Source organism: Lycium ferocissimum, unplaced genomic scaffold (genome assembly GCF_029784015.1).
Source record: "Lycium ferocissimum isolate CSIRO_LF1 unplaced genomic scaffold, AGI_CSIRO_Lferr_CH_V1 ctg45, whole genome shotgun sequence".
Lineage (NCBI taxonomy): Eukaryota > Viridiplantae > Streptophyta > Magnoliopsida > Solanales > Solanaceae > Lycium > Lycium ferocissimum.
Genome location: NW_026725683.1, coordinates 160,062 through 171,614, shown reverse-complemented (window position 1 = coordinate 171,614; position 11,553 = coordinate 160,062). Strand labels below are relative to the sequence as shown.

At 31.9% G+C, this 11,553-nt stretch overlaps 1 protein-coding gene across 3 annotated transcripts in view; it reads left to right on the top strand.

Annotated features, from left to right (window-relative positions):
• Positions 1 to 6,633: 6,633 nt before the first annotated feature.
• The window catches only part of LOC132044447 (calmodulin-binding protein 60 A-like), a 55,852-nt gene continuing 50,932 nt past the window's right edge, over positions 6,634 to 11,553 (top strand). Inside the window, exons 1-3 of one of the 3 annotated variants that reach the window (XM_059434921.1) lie at positions 6,634 to 6,799; positions 7,303 to 7,381; positions 11,199 to 11,251. In XM_059434921.1, coding sequence (XP_059290904.1) covers positions 6,699 to 6,799; positions 7,303 to 7,381; positions 11,199 to 11,251 — 233 coding nt within the window. In that variant the 5' untranslated portion in view covers positions 6,634 to 6,698. The remainder of the gene's footprint in view (positions 6,800 to 7,302; positions 7,382 to 11,198; positions 11,252 to 11,553) is intronic. The other 2 variants (XM_059434924.1, XM_059434922.1) reach the window with 2 other exon arrangements.

Below are 11,553 nucleotides of genomic sequence, written 5' to 3'. Positions count from 1 at the left end.
TACATAATAATGTTGATAAATGCATTTATTCTAAGTTTACAAAAGATTATGGTGTCATAATAAATCTTTATGTGGATGACTTATTAATTTTTGGTAAAACATGCTTGGGGTTAATGATACTAAAAAGTATCTCAATTCAGTCTTTAAATGAAAGATCTTAATGAAGTTGGCACCATTCTTGAAATTAAGATCAAGAAAAGTGAGAAAGGTATCTCCTTAAATCAATCACATTACATAGAAAATGTGATTCGAAAAATTAGTCACTTGGATATAAAAGAGTTTAAAACTCCTTTAGATTCAAATATAAAGTTGACTGAAAATTTTGGAAGGGTCGTAGCACAATTGGAATACGCTAGTGCTATTGGAAGTATTATATATGCAGCACATAGCACACAATCAAATCTAGCACATTCAGTCTGCAAACTTTCAAGATATACAAGTAAACCAAGTGTTGAACATTGAAAAGCTATTTCAAGAGTGCTTGGTTATTTAAAGAAAACAAAGAATGTTGGATTATGTTATAATGGTTTTCCTAGCAGGTTAGAAGGGTTCTCTGATGCTATTTGGATAACCAATGATTATGATAAAAAATCCACATCGGGATGGATTTTTACGTTGGGAGGAGGTGCTATAAGTTGGGCATCAAAGAAGCAGAGCTATAAGTTGGGCATCAAAGAAGCAGACTTGTATTACACATTCTACAATGGAATCAGAATTTTTGGCATTAGCAGCTGCTGGAAAAGAAATGAAATGGCTGAGAAACATGTTATTAGATATAAAGTTGTAGCCACAATCGATGCCAGCCATTCTTATATATTGTGATAATGAGGCAATGTTGAGTGTTGCTCATAATAAGATATACAATGGAAAGTCTAGACATATTAATTTGCGACATGCCTATTTGAAAGAATTGCTTCTAAGTGGTGTCATGACAATTATATATGTTAAGTCTTGCAAGAATTTAGCAGATCCGCTTACAAAAGCACTTCCTAAAGATGCTACTACAAAAACATCTAGTGACATAGGGTTAAAAATCATAACTATAAGTACATATTAGAGGGAACCAACCTTGAGTTAACAAAACTAACAATAAAGGTTCGATGTGTCGTTTTGAGTACTGAAAAGAAAAGCATCAAATCTTTAAGCCTTGTCCCAGGATGATCAGTGCATATTGTTATAGGGAGAGGATGAGCAAGAGCACTTAATGAAAATGTAAATGTCTAGAGTAACAGGGACATAAAACATTTTTACCTACATGAATACTTATACAGGAGTGGTGCCGCTTTAGCAAGAGTTAATAAGGTTTGCTCTTGTAAGTATTCATGAATTGAAATTAGTGCATGGCCTTTAAGTGCTTGAGCGAATCGGTGACTCAAAGTGGCTGGATAATATCATGCGTGTGATGTTTTCAATTTAGGCACAAGGAGCTATGGGTAATACCAATAACTTCGTCTAAACTTTAAAATATTTACACTATTAGAAAGTTCAAATCTATGAGATACTTTCTATTATGTATGATACTAAGAGTAATAGTACAAACTATAGCGGGATTGTTATATAGTTTTTAATATTGGAGTAATAATATTTTAAATTACTTGGGTACTACAATTGAAATACCATAGATGAATTCCAACACGTACCATTGGCAAAAAATAACAAAATCTAAATATAAAAAAGTAATGTTGTCCCTAGGGATCGAACCTTGGACTTAGGAGAGCATTTTGACAACCTTGGACCGCTTTGTCACCTTTTGGATATCTTTAGGGTGTTCAAAACGTATATATGTACAGAAACACAGAAAATCTACCTTATATTTACAGTATAATTTTTCGGTGAGGTTATTCGGGTAAACACCCTCTCACCCCACTAAATACGCCCCTGAACCCCATAAACAGGTAATCACTCACGCTTCAAACCTTTCCTTTCTATTATCTTCATGTAATTTCTAACACAAAGTAATACAGTCACGTTTCTAATTTTGCGGAACAACAACCATACTTTAGTTTTCTTCTTTTACTCCTTACTTAATTAGATTGAAGCCATGTAAATTCTTTTTTCAATTCTCCCACATTAGCCATGAAAAATATTTCCGAAAAGCATAAACTCAAATTGGGTTGTCGTCCAAGAAATGAGATTACGAGCCCGTTTGGATTGGCTTATAAGTTGCTTATAAAACATTTTTGATTTTTGAGTGTTTGGTTGGCTAAAAAAAGTCATTTTGTGCATAAAATAAGCCTAAAAAAATAATTGGGCCCGTTTGGCTTAGCTTATCTAAAGCAGCTTATAAGTTGAAAACAGCTTATAAGTCAAAAAAAATAAGTTAGCCTACCCCAACTTTTTTTTTTTGGCTTATAGAGCCCGTTTGGATTGGCTTATAACTTAAAGTTCGTTTTGCGCTTATAAGTAAAAAAAAAATAAGTTGGGTAGTCCAACTTATTTTTTTTGGCTTATAAGTCGTTTTCACTTATGTTCGCTTTAGATAAACTAAGTTAAATGGGTCAATTATTTTTTTGAGCTTATTTTAAGACAAAATGATTTTTAAGCCAAATGAAACACTCAAAAAAGCTGAAAACAGCTTATAAGCCAATCCAAACGGGCTCATAAGCTGTTTCCAGCTTATAAGCTGCTTATTTTAAGCCCATCCAAACAGGCTCTACATTAGAAAGATTCCATCCTGCAAAGTAAAAAGCTTTTCAAGTCAAGCCGCAAATCGAGACCACTTTCGAACTCCTAATTCCTCAGACTTGATTTTCCCTTTCTTTTCTTGGTCCTCAAAGTTTTTCTTTCTTTTCTCTATACAATTTTATCATCTATCCTATTTTTCTGCAACCCAAATAGTGGCATATGGCTCCACAATATCTTTCAATGTTACAACTCATAAGTCAATAAGAATTCCAATTTCCACAAACCCGTTAAATTAATAAGCCAGCACCCATAAACCCCTAATACTACAAATTAAGTACTCACTTATGCATTTATTGGTTTGATGTTTCGTGTTTTACTTAACATATTATTCATATGTTAGAATGCAAACAACAAATATGAGTAAATTTCTAAGCCATTGTATTGTTGAAGCGTCGAAATTCTCTCTCGTATTGTGATGAATTTTGAGCAATTCGAAATGGGAAGTTGACACGAGTGACTTGACATAATTGACCTCTAGAGAAAATAATTGGCGTGGTTAGAGAGAAGGAGAAAGCAGAATTCGCTTCCTATAATAATGTAAAAATTGTCCATTGTGCTATTTCTAAACTTGACCTATTGAGGTTATCTAAAGATGAAAGTTCCCGGAATTTTGAATGAAATACACTGTTCATCTGGATTTGATTTTGTGCTATCTTCATGTTTACACAGAAAATCGGTTCAGTTGAATTTGTATACGTGATCAAGGACACGTGGATCAATATGATCAAAATAATGATATAAATAATTGTAGAACGTAATATGAACAAAGTGTAATAAAAAAATAAGGAGTAGCGAACACAAGCAGAACTTTGCTTAATTGAACAAGAGAAATTAGGAACTAAGAGCAAAATAAGAGCAAGGTATTTCTTGTATATATTTTCACATGCCTTTTTCAATGAAATGAGAAGCTATATTTATACTTGAGCTATGGGGTACAAGTTTCATGAATCATGCCTCCTTAATTACCAATATTAATGCTGCAATAAAAGGTAATTAAGAGGTGATAAAGGCTAATAAAGGTTAATAAAGGCCGGAATAATCTTGGGGGTCTTTTGTAACGATTGTGCATTGAATGTCGTTTGACCAGTGAGTTGACACGCTCCTCCAGTCAATAAGAATTCCACAAACCCGTTAAATTAATAAGCCAGTACCCATAAACCCCTAATACTACAAATTAAGTACTCACTTATGCATTTATTGATTTGATGTTTCGTGTTTTACTTAACATATTATTCATATATTAGAATGCAAACAACAAATTTGAGTAAATTTCTCAGCCATTGTATTGTTGAAGCGTCGTAATTCTCTCAGCCATTGTATTGTGCTATTTCTAAACTTGACCTATTGAAGTTATATAAAGATGAAAGTTTCAGGAATTTTGAATGAAATACACTGTTCATCCGTATTTGATTTAGTGCTATGTTCATCTGTTGATGTTACGGGAATGATAAATTAGTTCTGATTGTATTGCCATTTGTAACAGAGCATTTTGGAAATGATTAACATCGAGTGGAAGTGGTGTCATACTCTCGTAGTTTTTATTTTATTTGGCTAAAATTACGAATTTCCGTCAGCGACTTAAAACATTAATGTCCAATACGGTCAGCTCCGTGGCCAGAAATTGGGTTGATATTGTTTCTATTACTCCCTCCGGATAAAAAAAAAAGTTCATTTAGCCATTTGCACATCTCGTAAGAAAATACTAAATCCTAGACAAAAATAGGTAATTTGACTAAACTATCCCTAATTAAATAAGCGTTGGGATTTGATCATAACACTTAATAGGGACAAATATGGAAAAACAAGATTAATTCTTTCTTGATTTGCTAAGTGAACTCTTTTTTTTAATCCAAAAAAAAAAAAAGGGCAAGTGAACTCTTTTTCTTATCCGGAGGAAGTATTATATAGGTTTATCTCGATTGCGACAATCTTGTCAAGTAGTAAAAAGGGACAAAATAATCAAGATGAAAAGAGTAAAAATATATACTCCCTCCGTCAATTTTTACTTATTCAGTATACTAAAAATAGATATCACTTTTATTTGTCCAGCTTGAGAACCAACGGGTAATTTAACATTTCATACCTATTTTACCCTTATCATTAATTACTGGGTTGGAACTTTAAGAAATTGTTAGGGGTTGCATACCTTTTAAAATATGTTTGATTAATTTTAATTATTTGAATGGCTTGTGATATTAGGGTGATATAGTAAAATTTTCATTTTATTTGTTACTCCTTAAGAAGTGTGCCAAGTCAATAAAGAGAAGTAAAAATGGATAGAGAGGGAGTACTTTTAGTAGTAACTCTTTATCTTTTGGGATAATAGTAGTATTGCCCTCTCTCAGTTGATAAATTCTGATTTTGGTCCTTGTGATATATGAGTCATCATATTTAATCTCCAACTAATTAAAAAATATATTTTTCTCCCCTATATGAATTCTGACTATTTTTACAAAATATATTACCCTAAAAAATAAAGTAACAATATAAGTTTAATATAACACATGAATAATTTAATGATAAACAAATTAAAAACTCTGGTACACTTTTAGAAATCGACAATCAAAAGAAATAAAAAATGACACATTTCACTAATTGAAAGTTAGATATATTTAGTAAAATATTATAAGAACTGAAATAAAAAATTACGAATAAATGAGGGACCAAAATGTTATTAAGGGGGAGGTGGAGAGGTTGGAGGCAAGAATGTTCTTAAAAGAAATCGCCTAAAATATATCGCTGGAAGAAATTGCCTGAAGATATTGTTCCCATTGCAAGAGATGGAACAATTTAATTTGTCCTTCCAAGTATACTCACAGTAACTCTACCCTTTCTTCAGCTTCCAACCTGTCATGTCATTTGAAAAATAAAATAAAAAATAAGGTGATGGTTAATTGGTGCTTGATTCTTCAAGCCCAAAGTTAATTACTGAAATTTATGTACTTGTATAGCATGTATGTAGAGTGTAGAGAGAGGGTGAGTGTAAAAGCGACAACTGACCAGTGTTGCCTTCTGTAAATGCTCAAAGGTTTTAAGCGATAGATTCCTTTGACAGACAAGCAAACAACTTAAAATAATATACGTAGAAAAATAGACCAATTAACCATCAGAACCGCAACCAGGAAAAAAAAAAAAAAAAACATCGGAACTGAAGCAAGAATAAAAGAACCTTAATTTTTTTTTTTGTTTTACCTCTTTCTAAGTAATTACCTCTTTCCTAAAAAAATTACTTAATGAGTCTTTATTTTAAACAAATAAGCATAATTTTAAAAGAATAAGATGAATTTCTTCTTGAAATTTTAAAACACCATTTATTTTAAAATAAAATGAAAAGTCTGAAATACCACTTATTAAGAAACTGTGGGAGTACTGTTCACACCGTTTAAAATGTCATGGGCATTAACAGCGCGTATCTAAAATTTGGGTTGGCCTTGTCTAGCAAATTTAAATGCGGTTGCACCGCTAAACTACTAAAAGTACTCCCCAAAAGTTGTCATATAATTTGCACCAAAAATGTCAACTTCGCTTGGTGGTCAAGCTTGCTCCCTTTAACTGCTTTTATGGCTATCTGAATTTTTACCTTGTTAGTGAGTGTTCGAATTCCATATTGTAATCCCCTTTCTCATTTCCCTTTCCACTACCCCTATGTAATGAAAATAATTTAATATATATATATATATATTTGCACCTAAAAGGGGATAGTGTTAACAAGCCTCTTATGATATGATTATTCCGCGGTAAGCATTTTTGCCATTCGAAAATGTGTCATCATCGGCCTCCCTACTATAATGGAGGTTATTTTAGTCATCATAACACGCGTTTTTCTAAGCAACACATAGGAAAAGGAGAGGCACATGCACAACCCATTTAATATTTTAATTTGTTGTCACCCCTCTAAAACCCTAATTTGTATATACATGTAAGAGAAGTATATTTCAGGTGCCCTACAAGCAGTGTCTCTCATAGATCATAGCATTCATTTTTTTGTTTCTTTTTAAGTGAAAGAGTACTTGATGGCACAAACCTTAATGTTCGAAGATGGTAATAATGCAGGAGAACTAGGAAAAGAGACCTCACATACTGAAACAACAAACTCTACTCCTCCTTTTACCAGGTAAATTAACCATTTCAAAATCATGCATATTTCAGATTAAAAATTTCAAAATCATGCATATTTCAGATTAAAATTATTGCTGGATTAAAATTACATAAAAATCATTATCAAATACAAAGGAACAATTAATGAAGTGGGTTGTTGCTTAATTTGGTTAGCTGTGTCAACGCATGCTTGAACTATAATTCGAAATTCTCATTAATTAGTGTTGATTCTTCGTATAAATGTTACATCGTGACCTTTACCAATATTATTTTTGTCTCGTGCTAAAAAAAAAGAAAAAAAAAGGAAGCTTTGGCGCATCCGCAATTATGTGTTACAAGTTGACATGTGATTCTTCTGCTTTGATAGTATATATTCAATATATACGGCGATCACCGTCTCGACCTGTTGACTTAGTCATTGCTGTTCTTTTATTTGTTTCTACCTTTAATTTCTAGGGCTGTTGACCTGTTGACTTAGTCATTGCTGTTCTTTTATTTGTTTCTCTCTTTAATTTCTAGGGCTATAAGGGATGTCTTGTCTCTCTGCAAACTCCGGCGGATTGTGGTGTCCTTTCTACTGGCTTTGTTTCCTTTTCCTGTGAGTTCAATTTTCTATAGATTCAATTCCCAACAACGCTACTTTAATTTGTAACTACGGATTTGCTTTCTGTTTTGGTTGTACTTGTTACATTGGCTAGCTTTCACATGCATAACTTTGGTATTTTTGTTTCTTTAACCACTCAAATTTTGTGTAGTTATGTCGGTATTCTGGCTGCACGTTTGCTTAGAATTAACATGGATAATCCCCATTTCGGACTTCAGCTTGATGGCTTTATTCGCTGTAAAAATTATATGCTCGCACTTTTATAACCTAACGTTTATTTCTTTAAATCCTTGGCCTGTTATAAGTTTTTGAGTCACTACTTTGTAACCTAAGATCAGATATTTTTATCACCCAAAGTTGTGGATCTATTCCAGTTAAGATGCGAAAACTAGTTATTGAAATCTTTCTTCTTCTTCTTTCGGCGGCGGAGGGTGAATGGGTGGGGTTTACACCATTTGAGGCCTGATTTGCTTGAAAACTTTGATAGTCTTGAGTAGACAAAAACTAATAAACTCTTAGGTCTTGATGCGAGCGATTGTGAGGCAGATCTATCTATGGATTTGCTTACTTAATTTAGGGTATTATTATGGCATTTTTTTGTTGGTGGAACGTCAATTAATTGACAAAGGTCTTTTGGCATGCGATTGGAAAAAAAATCTTCAACCAATTTTTAGCAGATCTGGAATGAAAGGAATAGAACAGGAGTTGGACTTTTCAATTTTGAAGAAAAGGATATGATATACTTCATCCCTCCCAAAATAACAACCGTATGTTTTAGCTGGAAAAAAAAAAGAGAGAGAGATTGTCCCAAAATAACAATCACTTTAGGAATTCAAGACAAAATTAAAAAAAAAGTTCAACTATATCCTTAATTTGAACGACTACTTCTTTAACAGTTCTCAATTCTCAAGAAATATTTAATAGACAAAATATTTGAATTACAACAATTATTGAAATCCAACACTATTCACACTATATGAAATTCTTGTTCAATATAAAACATTTTGGTGGGAAATGCTAAATTTTTTGTATAAGATGAAAACAAAATCAAATGAAATTTTAAAGATTTAATGGAACTTTGACTCCAATAATATTTTAAGTTGAAAATTAAAAAAATTTGGCTGTCAAAATTCTTGTATCATCTGGAATTCCTTGTATTTATAAAACGATGATTGGAAAACCAACTCGTAATTTGGTATTGTTAGAATTTGTGAAGAATGTTTTTCAATATCAAAATGATCAAAAAGATGCATAGTATTTCAGAGGGAAAAATTAATTTAGTATGCATTGTATTTATTGATTTAAAAAAAAATTAAAATTTTCTTTGATCATCGATGTATAAAAAGTTACAATTTGAGTTTGGCATCCCAAACTTTGTATATCATCATTGAGGTGAGACTCCTAGACTAGTCCTAATGGCAAGGCATACTCCTAAACTAGTATTTATTGATTTCTTAACAAACATGAAATGAGCTAAAGTGACACTTATTTTGGGATGCAGAGAGTATACATTTAAGGTGTGTTTCCTAAAAAATATTTTCTTGGAAAATTGGCGAGTTTCTTATTTTTTTTCTAATGTTTGGTACTTAAGCAAAATTGACCCAAGAGCATGTATAACTAATCTAGGAAAACACTATTGGGGAGTGAGGATCATTGGAGGGTGGGGGAGGAGACAACAAGCTAATTGGTAGGCTACTCATGAAACTTGTGTTATAACAATAAATTATGAAACTTGTTTTTCCTACTTTGAAGTTCCATCATGTTATTTTTTTCTCATTTTTAAGAAACCTATTTTCCTATAAAAGATGTTTCCAAAAGAAAAAAGAAAAAAGGAAAAAAAAAGGGACACTTTCCGCAAAAAGGATGTTTGGTCACTGACTGATATTGGAAAAGAAAAAAGGATCAAACACTGAATGCAAAATCTCTGGCCACAGAATCTGAGTTACCAGCTTAATACCTGAAATAGACTGACACCGTCGTTGTCCATCCCTTTCCAAAAGTTCCGAACTAAAATGATAGGAGTATTTTATTTCCACTATGTAAATGATGTGTTGATGACAATGAGGTTAGAAGTACAAAATTTTACTTTTATGAAATGTTTCCTGTGAGCTTTTTGTGGATTTTCTTATATGAAATTACCATAATCTTGCATTGTCCTTATAATTTTTACTAAGACTAAAATGTTTGAATTTGAGTACATTTTTTAAAATTAATATGTGTATTAAGATTTAGATGTTTGGATCAGAATATTAAGCTATTATATTGAGATTTAAAATAATAAAGACGGTTTGTTTTTTTGAAACTTGAATTTCCAAAAAATTGTCTTTATTTAAAACTTAATAAATATAAGATTTAAATATAATGTTATATTTAAATATCAACAAAATATTTTAAAAAGTTATATGACGATTAGCAGTGGTGATATCTAGTTGGTGGTTGTGGTTAGTAGCCAGTGGTGATGGTGGTTGTTAATAGTGGTCAATGGTTCGGTGGGGCAGTTGATGACACATATAATTGTGGTTGATGATAGTGTTAGCTAGTGGTGATGGTGGTTGGCAATGTATAGTGATGATTGATGATAGTGATTATCAATAGTGATTGGTGGTTGTTGTGGTAATAATGGTTGATGGTGATGAGTGTAAGTGGTGGTGACGTCTGATCGCTGATCGTGGTAATTGATAGCGATGTTTGTTGTGGCGAAGGATGCCTGTTGTGGTGGATGGTGCTAGTTGATAATGATGGGCGGGGGCGACAACAATTAGCAATGAAAGTGAATGGAGTAATGGTGAACTTTCATCTTAGTAGAAAGACTTGAATAGAAATCTGAACGAACTTTGTTATAGACTCATAAAGTGGTTAAAATTTTCTTATAAATACACATACTATAATAATTAATATAAAAGAGGCTAGACTTCACTCTTTCAAAATCAAATTTCTAGTATATAGTATGATGTACTGCCACAGAATCCACTGAGGACAACACGTATTATTTTCATGGATCAATTCTTAATTAGTAAGTACTAGTTTTTTTGTTTTTGTTTTTTTGGGTGAATATAGTAGTAGCTATTTGTGAACTTTATAAAAAAAATAAAAATAAAAAGTAATTGAAGAGAAGATCGAAAATTGGAACATATAAGAAATATATGAGTAGTATTATTGAAATGGGTGATCATCACATTTAAAAGTTTAAGATGGTTAAAGAAAACAAGTTTTAATTACTTAATAATTTCATATAGCAACACGTTCTCAAGTGTCGGCCTTATCTTTTTCGCAGACTAAACACATAAAATTAATTTCTTGTTCTTCTTTTTGCGGCAGCATGATTTGAATTTAGAATTTGTGCTTGTTCTGATATCATGTTAAATGTGAGAATTATATTTAAAAGCCCTTAAGTTGTTAGAAATATCACATTTTTGGTTACTTAATTATATTAAAATCAACAAATAGAAGCTTTAGTTAGTTCAGAAGATGAAATAGAAGATACCTCTTTAGACCGAGTTGAATTTTGTAATCTCAGGGCTCGTTTGCTACGAGGGATAAAGATAAATAATCGTTGGATTATATTTAAGATAAGTTTATCCCATGTTTGGTTGGGAAAAATCGTAGTATAACTAATCCCGGGATTAGTTATATCGGGATTGTAATGTTATTTTATCTCTGTGAAAGATTCGAATAATTAATCTCGGAATAACTAATCATAGGATAAGTTATCCTGCGATAACTTGTTTCCAACCAAACTGCCCCTTGTAGTCTTTGGACTTACCTGTCATATCAATATCTGACTATTTAATCAACTTTTTAATATATCCAGGTGGAGCGTGAATTTCACTTGGACTTGGAAATATTTTTGACTGCTCGTAACAGGTCAGGAAACAGAGAACTACTAGGAAATTTTGCAGATGGTCATCACTGCTTTTTATTTATGTTGATATTATTAGTAGGATTTAAGTTAAACAAACTTGCAGTGGAATGACTTTTATACTACTAATGTGATTTAACATGTTATAGCAAATTACTTACCATATATTCTAGAAACTAATAAAAACTTATTGAATTGATTTACTTATAATTATTTTTAAGTGATCTAATTATGTAGATTGTTTTTACACCGTCGGTGCATAGAACTGAATCTCAATATGATCACAGAAAACACACCGCTTGTACGA